Source organism: Lissotriton helveticus, chromosome 11 (assembly GCF_964261635.1).
Source record: "Lissotriton helveticus chromosome 11, aLisHel1.1, whole genome shotgun sequence".
Taxonomy (NCBI): Eukaryota; Metazoa; Chordata; class Amphibia; order Caudata; family Salamandridae; genus Lissotriton; species Lissotriton helveticus.
The window spans coordinates 75,699,833-75,718,766 of record NC_136072.1 but is presented as its reverse complement, the minus strand read 5'-3'; the positions used below and the strand labels follow the sequence as shown (position 1 = coordinate 75,718,766).

Here is an 18,934-nt window from a genome sequence, read left to right as displayed (position 1 = left end):
TCCCCACAAACATCAAACCTTGGCTCAAATAATGCATTTCACTCACATTGCTGTGTGGTAAAGTTCTGTAATCTGTGAGCTTCTACAAAATGTCCTACCAACCAGGATTCACACAATTGATCCCGATAAAAATGGTATCCCACTTGTGTGACTGAGCCTGTTGCCTGTGACAGGAAAAGGCCTAAACACAATAAAGAATCATTCGTCTTTTGCCTTTCATATTCTCCCATTGTGGTGTTGTGTGTAGCCACAATTTTGGATCTGGGCTGGGCTGGCACCCAGGGTAACCTACCAAACACAGACATTTCTGAACCTACAAATTTAGAGGAGTCTAGGATGGTGTGACTTGCATGAATTCTACTATGTTTTGTTACACACAATACATGGCAAATGGCAAGCTTTGCCTAATATCACCAATTGTATTTACATTTCTGTGAGGTGAAGCTTCCACAATCTGTGGAAATTCAAGTAATTCCTACCACCTAGCTTTCCCAACATTCTGAAGTATGATATCAGTGTGGGATGGCCTAACACTCACATCAGGAACTGGTGAAAACCTGAACAATGTAAAATCAATGTGGTGGCAATTATGTCTTCACATGGTTACTCTTTTGGTGTGTTCCTATTGCGTGTATTAGGTTTACCCTGCGCATGAGAAGCTGTGTTTTAATCAGGAGAAGTATCAAGACAGAAGGAGGTAAGACTTTGGCTATTGGTTTTCTGTTATATTAATATGGGAAAAAATGAGCTTTTTGACCCATACTTTGATGTTCTTGGGCATTCCGAGTAAGGAAACCTGCTGGAATCCACAAACGCCACAACACTCCGAATTCCCCTGGGTTTCTATATTTCAGAAATGTCCAGGGTTAGAAGGTTACCTCATTACTGGGTGATACACAGCCTGAATCTTGCAGCTGTTCATCATGGCAAGTTAGATGAAAGTGGGAATTGTTAGTTAGTAGTGTTGACATATAAGCAGTTTTGACATATAGGCGGGTAACAAGGGGGTAAACCACCCATTCTGCCCCCCTCCCCCCTTAGGAGCTGAACAATTGTCTGGTGCTGAGGGAGTGGGATGCAACCTGATGCATGATTTTCCAGCACACAACTCCATTCCTTTTTTCACCTTTTTACCTTGACTGTCTGGTGGGCATCCAGCCTCACTGGGTAGGCAGATTGGGGGTGTTTACCACCTATCTGTTTATTCTGAGGAGGTCAGAAATCCCACAAGACCATAAGAGAACAACTGAAGATGTGTGAGGTATGGAATTTCTGGTACTGCACAGCATCCCCCTCCCCGGGCACGAGCCAGCGTATCTTCCAATGGGAATAGGCAGAATAGTTGGGTTAACTCTGTCACTGCTAACTCATATGTAAAAACTATCCCAAAAAGTATTTATAATTTCCTCTCACATGCTATGGGGATGTTCCAGGCCCCAGGCGAGAGTGGTACTCAAAAGTGTTTAGGTTCTAAAGGAGTTCAGCGTGGTGCCAGGACAGGTAGTCAATGCAGGGGGAGAGGAAAGACTTGTAGTTTTCGGGAAGTGGCCCATTGCCTGGAAGAGTAACATCCCCACTGCATTTAAAAAAACATGTGTGCCAAGCATCAAGTGTGCTTTCTATCCAACCTAAGGGAATATCGGTGATAATAAATGTCCCAATTTGTCGCTAATGGGGCAGAAGCACTGTTGGGGTAATAGTGTTGGGTTATTTCCCGATCTCAGGGTAGGGAAGCCAATTCTTTTTTATGAGTAATAAAAAAAACTGGTGTCAAGTGGGCTTTCTCTCCCCACTGGGGACATATTGTGGGTATACCCCTTAATCTGGACCCCAGGGGTAGAGATAGATTGTTGGGGCCTTCAAGGACAGGGATACAGCCTGATGACAGGGAAGTTTGGCCCAATCCCCCCGTCTTCTATATAAATTTAATAAACCCTGATGTTTGATGGGCTTTCTGCCCCATGACTAGATGGTTTCCCTAATTTATTCTGTTAGAAATGTAAGTCTATCCAGTCATCTAAACTACTATGTATTTGCCCAGGCTGCATTGAGCTAGGCATAACTGAAAGTGCATGCACTGAAGTGTCTCTAGTTCTAATCTTGAAAGATGGGCAGGACAGAATGGATCCCGTCAATTCTTACCCACTTTCCTTGCTAATTACAGAGTGTAAAATATATGCAAAGGTACAGGCAAATAGAATAATATAATTCTCCCTTCACTAATATCAGCTTTTATGATGGAAAACAAGTTTAGCAAAACATTTCTCACATCATTGAAAGAGTAAACCAGCTGAGGAAAATACATTTGCACAAGGAGATGTTGAAGCTCAGGACTCTTATATCAGGCCTACTAGCATAAAGCTTGATCAGGCAAATGATAGGATATGGTTACAAGACTAAAATACAAAGTTGTATGCCAGCAACCTTTTATGTAGTTAGGTATATAGATAAACATACTAGGGATGTGTAATGAACAATATTAGGGATACATTTCAAATACAACCCCTTTTCAGTTTATTCACTTAGGGGCATATTAGCAAGAACCTCGTTAAAATTATAGCCATTTTAGTGGCAGGAAACTGCCGCTAAAACGGTGATAATGGGCTTGCTAAAAAGCGTTATAGAATTCCAATAGAAGCCCAGGTAAGATGTCCTGCACATCTAACCTGGGCTTCTATTGGTATCCTATAATGCATATTAGCAAGCCCATTATCGCCGTTTTAGGGGTAGTTTCCTGCCACTAAAACAGTGATAATTTTAACGAGGTTCTTGCTAATATGCCCCTGAGCTCCTTATTAGACCATCAAACTATTTATTTTGTATATAGCCATCCATAAAATATAGTATTCATCAATCATACAAGACTAAAAACTGTGCAATACATAACTCATAGTACATAAGATATAAAGTGCCTGCAATGACAAATAAAGTGCAACGTCACCTGCCCCACCGCTCTTACTTGCACCGGCTGCGACTGCTAGACAGTACAATGCTGCAAGGTTATCTGCGAGGATAATGAGCACACAGGCATGGCAAATGCTCAACAAGATTCGTAAAAGTCATAGAGAAAGTGCAGAAACATAAAACCACAGGTTAAAAAAAAAGTGGCATGTACTATTCATGAAACCTTCTCAATACAGGGCTCATTACCCAAATTGTACTGAATGTAACAGCAGAGATAAGAAACTATCTTGCCCATGAACAAGGACCTGGGGTGAGCAGAGCAACTACTGATCATCGATAAGGGACAACCAGCTATTGAAAAAAACAAACGCAAGAAATCACAAAAGTAACGTGATGACTAGTTGCATAACCAATCAACATCTACCAGCAAGAGAAGCTTAAAACAGCGCATTGAGACTCTCTGGGTGAGTAGTGGCGCTATACAAACTCCTGATTGATAAAAAATTTGGAATCCAACAATCTTTAAGTGATCTTACCCATCAGTAGAAGCAGTCATGACAGCCACCTTGCCAGCATGGACAGTGTTCAAGTCTACAGCACTGCTGTTCAGCCTATGTGTGAAATGAAAGTTCACTAGTGTTGGCTGTCCGTGAACTCCATGAGCTTTGATCAAAGAACCGAACAGCCTTCTTCCTCTCCCCACAGACAACATCTCCCTGTAGAATGAAAATGGAAAATGTGACCACGAGACTGTCTGACTATATTTAAACATTTGCAGCTTGCTACATTATCTCATGCATTATTCAAATGCCAGTAGTGGGTAATAGCTGTTATGATTATTATACATAAATATATTCATTGTTTAAAGCTCTTCATAAACTTATGTGGCACATTACCTGCCAAACAAGTGGGCTCACCTAATCTTCCCTTGTGGAATAAGGGAGTTGGCTTTTCTGAAATTAATAAAAGGACCGTAGAACAAATGAGTGAACCAAATCATATATTTCCAATCCTAAATACCAGTGCTTAATACGGAACTAGTAAATTCTCATGGTGGTATTTTGGCTGAACTGACAGGACTATAAGATCTGTCCGAAGACCGGGAAGTTTGAAAGGCATGTAGCAAGGATGAGGAGGAAGGAAAGCCATGTCCGAGGAGTGAGGAGGAGGGGCCTCGGTGAGGAAAAGCCGAGGTTGGACTCTGGTCTCCCATGGCAGGCGTTGACAGGCGTTGACCTGCCATGGTCTTTCGATCCGGCCTCCCTTGATCGTCTCTCAGGTGTGTGGCAAGGAGAGCGGGGGCAAGGACCCAGTCAGCCGCGATACCTGTGTTGAAGCATGGTGGGGCATTGGTGGTGCAGAAGCGGGCGGCTTAGAGGCCTGTGCGGCTTGAGCCTCAGTTGTGCCCTCACTCAGGTTTACCTCCAAGCGGTTCATGTGAGTCAAGCGCAAATCACCGGAAAACCCTGCATTGTAGAAACCAGCAGTAGACTGCCTATACAAACCGTAGTGCCCGCACTTGTTTGGAGTTTTTTAGCTAGCCCTTAATTGTTTGCTCACTTTTTATCACCAGATTGTATTTTGTTTTCGCCTACAATTTGGCACAACCACTCATCCATCATAAAAGCTTCATGGTTGGTACATAGCGAGGAGGGTACCTAGGCACCAAGTAGACCCTTCTTTGCCAGCTTATCTGAAATAGACGGCGTCTCTTGGGGTCAATTGATACCTGTAACTGCGCACTTTTCCCTCCAAAGGCTACTTGCAAAAGCACATCTGCAGCTCCACGCTACAAAGTATCACCAAGGAAAGGGAAAAAATGCTAAAATAAAAGCAGTCACAAGGTGGAAAAAACTTTGCCCTTAATTTCATAAAAATTATCAGCGCCTCATCCAACAAATTCTCCTGCCTCTGACTCCCCGCAGCTATGACTAGTGAGGCAGTACCACTAATGGAAAATGGTGGGAAAGATTTGGCCATCAAGAAATATTTTAAGAGCAACTATAACAAGGAAAGTGAGCTGGGGGGACTCATGTCCATTCAACTCTCATTGATTTTGACTTCAGCAAATGCTCAACGCAAAATTCAAGCCTGCTGACTCCATAGCCTCCCAAGATAGTGAAAACCTCAAGGTCGGATCACATACCTCCTCTTGAGATTAGAAAAGCTTCATCAGAGAAGAAAGAGGAAATAGAGGCACCCTCATCAAAGGGGATTTTTTCTTCTTTGATTTCATTTGATGACGAAAGTCTGATTTTACTGGATAAACTTGCAACAAACCTCAGAAATCCCATAGATGTTTCAAGATTAGTAACCACTAGTAGTGGCCTTGCCATCCCTGGCTTCAATTACAACTCATCCCCCTAGGGAAACTGATGCTCACACCCTGGAGCCAGCATTGTATGAAAAGGTATTTGATAATTTTGCTGTTTAACTACCTTTGAAAGCTCAATCAGTCAATAAAATTCCACAGTCTTCCATAGTACACATAATTAATCCTCGAGCTTCCTTCCCTGAACTGGTCAGTATATTTTCCTCATCAGTGGGCGATGTCAGCCACCAAAACAAGACCCTGGTATATCCAAGAGGCCAGGCCCAGGCATCCCACGCATCTTATACACTGATGTTTCATACTATAACTCTGACAGACTCCAGCTCTTATTCACAAGCTTTGTCCCGGAGCCCTTGTATTGGAGAAGATTGCTTGGAGGCAATTTGTCGGACCAACATGTGGAGGTGAGCCCTGGGACCCTGTACTGGACATAGGGGCAGGGGACTGGACACAGGACACCACTTCCGGACAAGGAAGGGGATGGTTGTCACTATCTGCTTACCCCACGAGGAGAGCGGTGGTGTCTGCGTGCCCCCTGCCGAGGAAAGGAATAACAAATACATTGTGCACTCACCAGCCTTCCTGTGTGGTCCTTGCGGGCTGGGCAAAGAGGGACATGACATCTGGTGACGACAGGAGGTGAACAATAGACGGACATACTGCGGCCATCTTGGGGTCAGGCATGCAAGTCAATCAGAACCAAGAAAGCACTGGCAGCCATTTTGAGGTCATGCACACTGATATGAAAGCAGAAAATAGCGTGCTACTATGGACACAGCAATTAGAAAGTGGTGGCAAAGCATCAGGGGCCTACCAGTGACCCATCAACCAAAAAACTAGCATTGTGACTAGCCGACAAGAGCAATGACGGCGGAACACAATGACAGCGCAACTCTTAGCACAATTTTACGACAACCACTGCCTTTTGACCTCTCTGACTCTCAGGTGAAGGGTGCTCACAGAGAAAATGGATCAGAAAGTTTGTACGTTACATGCGCGCCATAACCGAAAAAACGACACGGATGCACAAAACAGAGTCTTATTTCTAAATTTCGTTGGTGATGAGGTCAAAGACCTGCTCGTGACTTTCCCATCAGAAGCAATTTCAATACGCAAAGGCCTGAGAAAATGTCTCACTGACAGCTTCGACCCCGGGAGAAATGTAGACTACGAACGCTACACATTTAACACTGAATGCCAATGAGCAGATGAGTCCATTGATGATTTTGCGACCAGGTTACGGGAACTGGTCAAATACTGAAAATTCGACAAATTCGACAATGAGGCAGCAATACGGCTGCACATGATTGAACTATGTCGATCAGTTGGGTACCGCACAAGAATAATAAAAGAACCATACACATTAGACAAAATACTAACAATGGCATGCACAGAATCCAGAGCCACTAAGCAGATGGAAAGTGTGGACGATGGAACAGGCCAATCGCATGGCCGTGAACACTAGCAGACAGGAAAAAACCATCACCGCCACTGAAGCAGAAGCAAGAACAAACATGTTATCGCTGAGGACTAGAATTCCCGCATCTTGGCTACTGCTGTGCAATGGGACACAAATATTGGAAATGCAACCGAGAAAACCATTTTGCAAGTGTCTTCATGGGCGGAAATTTCAAATAAGAGTGAGGACGACATGCTAAACCACAAAATATGTCAAACAGGCAAGCACGGCACATGGAAACACACAATTGCAGCCCTTCTGCTGACTCCAATTACACTAATGCATGGGAGATCACAGAAAGACTATACCTCATGTCGGATGTCCCAGCACAAAATTGCACATCGGAATACATCCAGCTCATTGACAAGCATCACATAAAGAAGAGAAGACAGCAACAGTGTATCTGCATGATGGAAAACAAACAATGAGATTTATACTAGACAGTGGAGCCACATGTAACATCATCTGCATATCATATTATGAGAAGATGAAACACAAGCCTCCACGGTCGATGTTTTCACATGGGGTGCAAAGACACCAATAGTGAGCATAGGGAAATTCATAGAGACACTAACATACAATGAAACATCTGTTCAAGAAGAAGTGCATGTCTTACGTGGAGACATCCCAGTGCAATGTTTGCTCAGCAATATCACTGCTCGGGTGAAAGGCCTCCTAGTAATGACCTGCCCCATGTCAGAGCATCACAACATTCTGAGAGAGAACCCTGCAATTCTTAAAAGGGCTAGGGAAGCTGAAGGACGTACAAATGTTTCTTCATATCAACAAAGCAGTCAAACCATTGGCTCAAAATCATTCCAGAGTCCCCATGCACCTCCAACAGCAGGTTCAGTTGCAGCAGGTCTGCTGGGCAATTGCAAGGAGGCTTCTGGATCTTGTGGTGTCCCTGTAGTTCAAAACAGGAAGCAAGTCCACTAGCCCTTGGTGTCACTCTGGTGGTCCTTGGTTCAAGGAAAATGTTAAAGCTTACATCATCAGGCAACGCGGCATCAGGGCTGTCCTTCCAGCAGCGGGGAAGTAGGGTAGTGCTTCTTGTGAGTCTTCCACTGGTCTACAGGTGATCTGATGAGTGGTTCAACAGTTCCAATATTTAAACCTGGTGCCAGGCTTTGAAGTGGTGAAAACTCCTGGACCACCCCCTATCTAGTTCTGGAAAGTTCCTTCCTTCCCCTACCCAGGCTCCAAATGGTCTGGTGTGACAATAGGCTTTTGGCAATTTCCTATTTGTGAGTGTGGGTGCGTGTGCATGGAGGTAGCTCCTTCAAAATATAATTGGGGCAGGGAACAGCTCCACCTCCACTATCCTGGCAGAATCGCCCACCCTCTAACACTGAGTCTCCATTTGTCTCACTGTCTGGGAGGAATAGCGTAGTTGTGACTAATATGTATAAAAAAGAAAAGAACTTCACTACAGGCTGCAATGGTCGGCTGGAGACATGTTTTAAAGCACTACTGTAGTGGGTGGGACAAGGAGTGGAGCAGGTCCCCTAGTGGCATTTAATTTACAAGCCTTGGGTACATATTGTACCATATACTAGGGATCTTTAATTAAATTGAATGTGCCAATCAGGTGTAGACCACTTATAGCATGTTTTAAGGAGAGAGCACAATCACTTTAGCCCTGGTTAGCAGTGGTAAAGTGCACAGAGTCCTAAAGCCATTGTTCCTGAAATGTTAATAGTGTGCAGAGAACGAGTCATAGGGCTTGGGTACAGTAATAGTATTCAATTTACTCCTGCTATCCATTTGTTTATCCTATATCAGGCCTCCAGCTCAAATGGAGCCTCAGATATAAAGCCACTTGATAAAGAATCAACATTTTAATATGCAAGAGGCTTAAAGAGCTGTATTTCAGAGGTTCCGCTTGCGTAGAAGGTAGGCAGCGTTTCACATGGCAGCCTGTAGGGTGGAATAGATTGAAAATCTGCCAGATCTGCCACTGGCAAATCAGGTATCCAAACATATCAAAGCAGGGAACACTTCAAAGGCACCCATGGAGTCAATTGAGGATAAAGAGTGAGTAGGGAAGCAAGAACATTTGTTCTGGGAGTGAGAAAGAGCATTTTTTTAAAAAAAAGATAGCCCAGTTCATATGGTTTATAATAACCAAAGTAAGCTCAAGAAAATTGAATTGTACTCATATCCTGATGGTCATTGTTTGTGCCTCGCCACAGATGTACAAGTAACACCACACCTTTGTTTGTTTCAAATTCTGCTAGGCTGGAGGGACTGTCCCCTTTTCCATAGACATATGCTGTCCTGGAGAACAAATTGGTTGGAAGGAGGCAGACATCACAGAAAATGTTTAAAATGTTTGATAGCCAAATGCTGCTGGTTAGAGGAAAAATAACCCTTGAAATAGCTTCTGTTGATGTTTGAAATTACTTGTCTCCTACAATCAATATATGTGCACAGATATATTAATTTTCTCAGGTCCTTGCGCCAGTTCCTCATTCAGTCCCGTTTTAAAGAGGTCAGTCTGACGTCAAGAACCAGAATGCAATGAAAACAACCTGAACTGGACGAGGTACTCATGTATGAACTTGGGAGCTCTGGAACTGTGCCCTATTTAAAATCAAACAAGAATTGGCAAATCCATTATATCGGACTTGTATTTTCAGTAATTAGCTTGGCCAATTAAGTATGGCAATGTTTACTGGTAGATAATATTTGTATTGGACAATGTTTGTCATTTATACAGTAAGAAAGTTCAGGAATTAGCAGGCTATGCTAATTTACAAAAGATTGCTCACTTTCTGCAGCACTGGACAGCTGATGTTGAGCAAAGAGCACAAGTAGTGGGTTTGCACAGTACGGGAGTAGCACAACCATGGGACTCAATGATAAAATGCACTTTGTATGGGTTCTGGACTTGTATCTATGCTCTTTTTGGCTCCTGGAGTATGCTCCATATTTCCTCTTAGTGTAGTTAATGACCAACCCAATTGCATACAAGCACTGGCAATGCCAATAGGTCTTACCTTTCGGGCCTAATGGCTTTGCCAATGTTTTCTGAATTACTGATGGCTGTACCTGCAGGATGCAAGATCTATAGGCTTGACCATGCTGGAAAAGAGGTGGCGGGCTAGCGCTTTTCCTTAGGTGTCAGTTCAAAATCTCCTTTAAGGCCCTCTCTGAAGCACAGGATTGCGAAGCACTTGCTTTTAAAATTTAATATAGCAGCCACCACTCCTTCAATGGAGTTTTAATTTACCGCCCTCCTAGGCCGAGAACTGTACTTACCAAGACGGGTGGTCATCTGGTGGAATTAAAAGCTAATCACACGGATTTTACTCTACTTGGTGACATCAATTACCACTTAGAAAACCTTGTAGATAAGGACTTTATCCGTCTCTTAGACTTAATGTCAAGTGCGGGCTTAACTCAATTGGCCCATGGCCCCACACATGTCGATGGAATCTTTACTGATAACACACAGCTTTTCGCTAACTTCTCTTCCTCTGGTTTAGTCTGATCTTCAGGCGATCATGCTCAAGATCAGGGATCCTTCCAGCCATATCAGCAACACTTCTTCTAATCTTACCCTACGTCGACCCTGGCATAAAGTCAATGCAGAATAGTTAACTTTAAAACCTGCCCAGACCACCCCCAAGATCTCTTAAGATCTTGATCTTGCTATGAACAATTACCACCATTGGCTGTAATCATCCATACACCAGCTGGCTATAGTCAGGAGCGGCAACAACTGAAAATCCACTCACTCAGAGCCCTGGTTCAACAAGAATATGAGACTTTCAAAACAAAAATGTTGCTGACTACAAAGAATTATATAAGGCATCTATACAACAAGCCAAACATCTCAATACATTATAATCAAAATAGAAGCCTCTAAAAACCCATCCAAGTAATTATTCATCAACGTTAACAAACATTCTACATTACCTGAGGAGAAAAACGTATCGGATAGCCAACAGTTTTGTGGTAACTTGGCAGCCATTTTCCGAGCTAAGGTTAAAACAGTATAGAACTCTTTCTCTATCTCTAGCACTATAGGTTCTTATATGACTATTCACACAACAGGAATAATTTCCTCTCCAAGTAATGGATCAAATACTCCATTAGGGAAGAATATTACATCCTGTGTGTTAACGGATGATTCCCCTGTCTCCATAATTTATGAACAACACTTAGTCTAGTCTTCCAGCTTTAATGGTGGACCAGACATTAAAACCTTTGAAACAAGTCAAATCGGATTCAACATGTGATCCTTGTCCCCAAAGAATCCTGCATATTGTTCCGGAGGCAACTTACACACATCCTATGCTTATATTCAATTAGATCTTTTGTTCAGGTCACTTCCCAAAGTGTGGAAAAAAGCTTCAATCTCTCTACTTTTGAAAAAAGGTAACTTAAATGCTAGCAACCTGAACAATTATAGACCGTTATTGTGTCTTCCATTTCCAGCAAAGCTAGTTGAGAAGGCCATTCATAAAGAAATAAAGACCTTCCTTCACAATACTCAAATTCTTGACCCTTCGCAGTTCGGGTTCCGTGCTCAGCATAGCACAGAGCTCTCTTTAATTACAGCAACAGAAGAACTGAGGCAGATGCTGGATCATGGAGGAAATGCATCCTTGATCCTATTGGATCTGTCAGTCGCATTTGATACTGTCAACCACCAATAGTTGATTGACCGTCTTGCATCTGTTGGTATCAAGGATAGAGCTCTTGCCCTTCTATCCTCGTTTCTTACAGACAGCACCTGATCCGAGACTTTGGGAGAATTTCTATCACCATCCTTCTCTCAGCCACAGGGTTCTTTTTTATGCCCCACCCTTTTCAATTTGTATGTTACCCCACTGGCTGGCCTCATCAGATCCTACAGATTTTCTCTGGTATCATATGCTGACGACACTCAAACTGTTGTGTTGGTAACAATTAGCCTAGACATAACAGCGACTCAGTTCCACAACAGTATGCTCCATATAGGTTCCTGGATAAGGGAACATTTTTTAAATTGAACTCACCAAAGATTCCACTCTTCTGTAACAATCCATCTTTTTGTTCAAGTGGTGGGCACCTGATCTTGGGCCCCTTCCAACCCCCAGTGTCAAAGCTAAAAACCTGTGTGTGATTTTTGACACAAAACTATCTATTGAAGGACAGATCAACCAAACTACCTCCTCATGTTTCATTATCCTAAAGGTTCTCCGGAAGGTCCTTCCTCACATCCCATTGCCTTTGCAGAAAATCGTCGTTTTGGCACTTATATCATCAAGACTCGATTACTGCAAATACTCTTTTTACAAGCTCCTAAAAAAGAGGCTTAAATAAGCTACAGATTCTTCTCACTGCTTCAGATTCTTATGTCTAGGTATTCCAAGTTATAAATCCGTGGCTCAGGCTTTAGACCAGCTACAAGGCTGCCGGTTGAAAAGCGCATTGAGTTTAAGGCCTTGTGTATTGCCTTCAAGTCTATAAATTGCCTTGCCTCAGCTCAACTAACACAGTTTTTAATACCCAATGTCCCGTCCAGATCTCTCTGCTCTTCATTGAGTGGCAGGCTTGTCGTCACCAAATCCAAAACTGTTATACGGGGCGAGAAGAGTTTTGTCTCCCGCACCACCAGGTTGTGCTACTCTTTATCCACTATGATTAAGAACAAGCAGAACCTGAGGGAATTCAGAAAAAATATAAAAACCTGATTGTTGAACCAGTAATTTTTAGGGTTGTTCATTTCTATTGCCACCACAGTAGTCAGCGCTTAGACACCCCCTGGGTAGTAGCTACGCTTTACAAATCATTTCCCTAATGCATTGCAGCATGGCCTTTACCACATCATTTTGTAGCGCCCGTCTACAAAATGACAGAGGTGTTTATTATTCTTTTTACTTACCAATCCTAGTTTGATCAGAAAAAAAGATGCAAAGCAGTTTTGTGTCTAAAAAGAAAAAAAGTGGGGAGCTGAAACAATGTGACTCTGGGACTTGTTTTGCTTAAGCAAAATAACACAGTGACCACTATTATTTGTTTCACAGCAGATAACAAAGGGAACACCTCAGGTCTCTCTCGTATACTGAAGAATAATGCCTAGATTAGTTGCTGATAATCTTCGTTACTCTGAATCTTACTCTGTGAGTAATGAGTTTTTATTACTGAAGCATGCCCATTCCAAAACTTGTTTTATTTTCCATAACCTCTCTTCCTTTTCATAAGAAGCCCAAAATTGAAAGCAGATGAGGGAAGAAAGGAGGAGGGAGGGTCTCTATCATCAGTACAAATTAATCTGTTGGGAAAGGAAAATAAATTGTAATCATTTTATCTTAATTACTTGTGTTGTCTTGTGATTTTACTTGTCCACACAATACCAGACAAATAGCAAAAGTTACCATGTTCATTAACCTGACATGGACCCCTTAATAGGAAGCTAGCTGAAAGACAGTTCAGAAGCTTGAGCTACAATTAACCTAACTGGGTAATGAGCATGGAGGGGAAGCCCAAAGGGGTTGATCTACAGACATGAGATAAACAGTGAAGTATGTGACTTCAAAGAAAAACGAAAACTGATAAATCACATTGTAGGAAACCAAATTAGGGAAAACACATTTTAAGGGACAACAAATTTAAGAAAATACAAATAAATCTAATATTAAAGTAAGAATTTTAAAATAAAGATACTTTTAAGACAAAATCCCAAATTACATTAAACTTGGGTGGAGTTTTATGGTAGTGAGGGTTTTTTGGTTTCAGTAAAGGGTGATGTTTAGGGGTGATGAGGGGTGATTATGGGTATGCGATGGGTGAAGTTCAGGCATTGAAAGGAGTTTTTAAGGCTCAGTCAAGGGTGGAGGGTAGGTGTAAAAATGGCTTTTAGGGTTCAGGGATGGATGAAGTTTAGGGGCCAGGGATGGGTATAGCTTGGTTGTGGTGAGGGATTTTTGGGGGACAGGGATGACTGGTATTCAGAGGGGGTGAGCGGTCAGTGAATTAAAAGTATAAAAAGTAATTGTTTAACTATGTAAAAGAAATACATCTAAAATAATGTTCCTTGAAGTAAAGAAATGAAATGAAGACCTAGGAAAAAATGTTTCTGAAAAAACGGAACTGTAATCATTCCATTTACAGCTTAAAAAAATAAGCATACAAAAGCCTATTAAAAACAATCTATGATATGTTTTCTATGAAATGCTTAATTCCATTCACCCTGCAAGTTTCGATTGAACAGTTCAGGTTAAATGATTTCTCAGTAATGCTATTACATGAAATCAATTTTCTATGAAATCACATACAACCATATAGTGCCCTTAGACAATTCTGACCAGGAAGCAGCCTCCCCATAGTAAAAAAAATGTTGCTCTAATTGATGTTGGTATCTCTTTGCCACTACTCTGACAGGTCACTGTAATTATCGTCTTTACCCAGCTTACTAGGGTAGAACAAGATAGTTTTGCTCCCTGTTTAATGGGACCGAAATTATTGAAAAGCTATATGTCCTTCTGTATTCTGATGTTCTTTTGAGATAAATCCGCAATGTCCTTATGAAATCTAGAGGATGAAAGGAGTAATTCTGAATACTAGAATCTGGTCTTGGTGAATAAAGTACTATCTCTTGCTCCTATGAAATTGTGAATTTATCTTCATGATTCTGGAGTTTCGTGTTCCTGCTCTCTGACAAAGAGACTTGATGGTATTGAATTCGGTTCCTCTGAATTCCAACATCTGGACTGATGCCAGGTGAGATTTCTCCCAGTTAATTTGAAAACTAAAGCGCTGAAGTTTTTGAACTGTCATCTGTGTGTCCTTCACGGACTATACCTGGAGCGGAGCCTGAACCAAGAGATCATCCAGATTGCAAAGACCTATGATACCCTGAGTATGCAGTAGACCCAGCACCGATGCCAGCACCTTTGTAAAGACCAAACGGTAACACTTGGAAGTGACAACTTTATTTTGATGCCTATGATAAATCTGAGGTATCTCTGAAGAGAAGAAATATAGTTATATGTAGTTATGTATCCTGGAGATATTATAGTCAAGAATTCCCCCTTGTCAATCAGATGAATGATGTTCATTTTGAAGCATACTATAGGGATACATTTGTTGAGGTACCTGAGATCTATTTTCATTCTGTAGTCCCCAATTTCTTCTTCACTAACAACACTCTGAAATAGCATCTCTCTCCCCTCTCCTGAAAAGGTACTGGGAGTATGTCTCTCTTCTTGAGTAACAATGAAGCACTCTCCCAAAGAGCTATCCTCCTTATAGTGTCCACCTGCTAAGCTGTACGTACCAATGAGGACCGAGAATCTGAGACGAAACATCGATTGAATAGCGGTTTAAAAAAATATGCAGAACCCAACGCTGTGAAATGAAATCCTTCCATCTTTGTTGAAAATTAAGGGAGACAGCCTCCAACACAGGCTGAGAAATCTTGGAATAGTCAGCAGTTCTGTTTTTGTCCACCTTTACCTCCTGACTGGTGCAAGGAGCTATTGAACTGGACTACCACTTCAGTTGAAACTATGCTCTGTTATGAAAGTCAAACCAGTCCCTCTTGAAATTCTAAGATCTCCTTATTCTTCCCTCAGAAGATGCCTGTTTATAACAAAAAAACAGAGCATGTTTATGTGGTTTGACTTCTTTAACATTCTCAATTTCTGAGATACAAATGATGCCAGGCTGCCAACAAACTCATGGAAGCCATTGCCGCTGCTCTCAGATTATCAAACTTCAGGTCTGACAGAAATTCAGCCTGTTACTTCATTCTTGCTAACAGCTGATAGTAGTCCTCACCATCCTGGATATAGGAAGAAAGGGGTATGGAAGTCCTGCACAAGGGGTTAAGAAAAATAAACAGCATGCATGTATGGCTACATTGCCAAACCGGGCCTGCGTGAGATTTTTTAAGGGCATTCTCCACCTTCTTATCTATAATATCTGCTATCACTACATTCTCCGTAAGAAGAGAAGGTTTTCCAGTAGGACTTGCCAACAGCAGATACACTGTTAAAGTTTGCGGAAGATCTGTGTCTCTTTTGGCCAAGGGGAAGAAGGCATATGAAACTGGTGGACCCACTTCCCACTAGATCTGGGTTGCTCTTCCAACATAATCAGCTGAAGATTGGAGGATACATTGGAGCTCACTGGTTTGAGCTCCTATTTTAGAATGTACTTCTCATTAGGTGTAGAGGAGTCAGCAGTAAACCTGACATCATCTTCATCATACTTTTAGGATGCCCATGATGATAATGAAGTAGGCGAAGAGACCAAAAAAGATGACCCCTGAGAAGAATGAGATAAAGGCTGGGAAGAGGTCCTGTTATGATGGTGATTACAGGGCTCAGACAGAGAGTTGGCCATATTTTGAAGGCCCCTCTCTGAAAAAGACTTTGATCTAGCTCTCTTTCTCCTTGCACCCACTCCATCAAGATATCAGCTGCAGGAGAAGGAGAGTTAATACGACTTTTCTGCAAGTATTTCCCCATGGTTACACCAAGCAAAAAAGCAATAGTATAGAACAAGCCAAGTTAAAGCAACTATTTATATTGACACTAGGGGGCCCATTATGATGTAGGGCGGATTGCCTCCGCCAGGCTGGCGGGGGCCACCGCCGGCCTCGCGGAGGCAATCCGCCCGACATCCATTTCCTGATTCCCCCCCGCCAGATTAGGATGGCGGAGGGGACAGCGGCGGACGGAAGACCGTCCGCCGCTTTACCGCCGCGGTCGCCTTGCGACCGCGGCGGTAATAGATTAATATGGTGGCAGCAATGCCGCCATGGAAAGGCAGGCGGCGATTGCTGCAGGGGCCACCTGCGGGACCCCCAGGTGATGGCAGAGGTGGAGGGGGGCATGGGGGGTACCTATGGTGCCCCCCCACATTTGGATATGCAAGGCGGCAGGCTCCGCGCGGTGCCTACCGCTTTGCATATGCAAATGCGTGCTGACATGTTTGTCATTGTGGCTGGCGGTGCTGAGTGCACCGCCCGCCACAATGATATACATGTAGGATGTGCCCGCCACAGTGGCGGGCCCTTCCTAATTCCCCCTATGGGACCCCCGCCCTTATGGCAGGCGGTCCCGATCTCCGTTAGGGTGGCGGGCGGACTTTCCTAATGACCCCCTAGGTACTGAGGCCTAGGCACCAAAAGAATGTGCCTGACAGAATAAAGTAACTAAAATAAAACATACATTACTACAGGCTCTTTTAGATGCATACATCTTCGTCTAATTCAGTCTGTAGATCTGTGAAGAAAAAGAGCCCTCCCTTTTGCATATATAAAACACCACACTCATCCTCTGTAAGACTGAGGCTGATAGAACCGAAGACCCAAACACACTGGGTACGCCACAGGTGTGCTAACAGTAGCTCAGCAGTGCTAGAAAAGACTGCCTATTAAGTGCAAATGCACTGTTAGTTGACCGCGGGCCATAGCATTGCCAGAAACCGGTGTTATTGCTGTCCGTAGCATCGCATGAAAAAGTTAAACAGAAGCGGCACTTCACAGAACAAGAAAGAAAATGGAAGCAGACCAAAGTGCAGGTACACAGCCAGATAGCAAAAGAAAGTGGGACAAAGCACCACACAGAGAAATAAATGCAGATGAGCCAGCACACTGCCAACATAGCACCGCTCTGACCAATGCAAGCCACACTGCCATACGAGGGATGCGCTCGGGGTATTGAAATCGATCCTCCACCATTGAACAACTTTTTTTTATTTTACACAATTTTTATTAGGAATACATTGCAGCAATAATGACATTACATTGACATCTTTGGTAAATGGTTCATAAGATTAAGGCATTACATGTTCAGACATCAACCCAGCAGGAGCCTAGCGGAGTACATTCTAGTAATATCATAACAATATTCATGAGGGTTGCTACCACATATTAGGGGCGAGAAACAAGACTGGTCTACCCTAATATTGATTGTCCTCATCATTTGCCATAATCTCCTCTTCCTCCCCCTCGAACACCAATAGTCTCTCCCTTCTCAATTCTACTGTCGGAGAAACATATATATCCCCCCTATATTTATTCCATCATCCCCACTTGTGATCCCATTTACGCGGGCATCCTCTCCCTTTATACACTGTTTTCATGGTGTGGTCCATATCTTTTCCCAATCTCTCAATTGTGGTATGGTGTCTACACCCCACTTCTGAGCAATGTTCCGTTTCGCTATACACCACCCCATAGTGACCGAAGATTGTTCGGCTTGTGTGAGGTCCGTTGCCTCCCAGATTTGGAGGAGACATAGTGTGGGGTTCGATATATAAGTTTGTCACAAGTCCTAGTTAATTTTCTGGTGACATCTGCCAAGTAGTTGTATGTGGGGGCCGGCCCACAGGATATGCATGAATGTGCCAGTCTGGTTACAGTGTCGGAGGCACAGTGTATCAGATCTCCTACCCAATCGGTATAGCAGTGTGGCGTCAAAATATACCCGATGGAGACTTTTAAGTTGGAACAATCAAAGTCGCATCGGGATGGCCACTTCTCGGGGTAAGGCCAATGCCTCTATCCAGTCCTCATCGGCCATTTCTTCCAGGTCAACCTCCCATCTCGCCCGCAGTTTCAACATTGGATCGGACCGATTATTGATTAATTTCTTATACGTGAGGGAGATGGCCTTGCAATCCATTGGACCCAACAAGAGCCTGTCCTCGAGAGGTGAGGAGTCTGGAAGTGGGGTATTTTTAGGCAGGGAGGAGTCAATGGCATGACTGATCTGGAGATACTGGAAGCTTTCCGACTGTGCAAGCTGATATTTAGTCTGGAGATCCATAAACAATGCCTTCTTACCCTTAATCCACATATCTATGGAGATCCCAATCGTATCCCATTTATCAAACCCCGCATAGACACTGATTCATCCAAAAATGTCTGGCTCCCACAGGGGGATGACTTTGTTAGGCGCCTCTGCCAACCCATACGCCACTGCACCCCGTGCCACACCTGCAACGTGCGCGCCTTGGAACCGGTCAGACGTAATTTCTTATGGTTTGTATATAGTGCTCTGTTGTAGCCACCCCTTCCCCATTAGCCAATGGTCGGTGCGGAAGCTGGGATCATCATGTCACCCAAACACCCATTGGTTAACGGCCGTGAGTTGCGAAGCCTGATAATAGAGGTGCATATCTGGCAATCCAATCCACCCATCATACCATCCCATACGGAGCTTGTTTATAGCAATCCGAGGCGGCCTATTGTCCCAGAGTAAATCTCTCACTGCTGCTTCAATCTGCAAAAA

The 18,934-nt window shown here is 43.2% G+C and overlaps 1 protein-coding gene across 1 annotated transcript in view; it reads right to left on the bottom strand.

Annotated features, from left to right (window-relative positions):
• LOC144792887 (dehydrogenase/reductase SDR family member 4-like) overlaps window positions 1-3,616 on the bottom strand; it is a 171,386-nt gene extending 167,770 nt beyond the window's left edge. The window contains exon 1 of the mRNA XM_078668091.1: window positions 3,441-3,616. Coding sequence (XP_078524217.1) covers window positions 3,441-3,616 — 176 coding nt within the window. The remainder of the gene's footprint in view (window positions 1-3,440) is intronic.
• Between the last annotated feature and the right edge of the window lie 15,318 nt (window positions 3,617-18,934).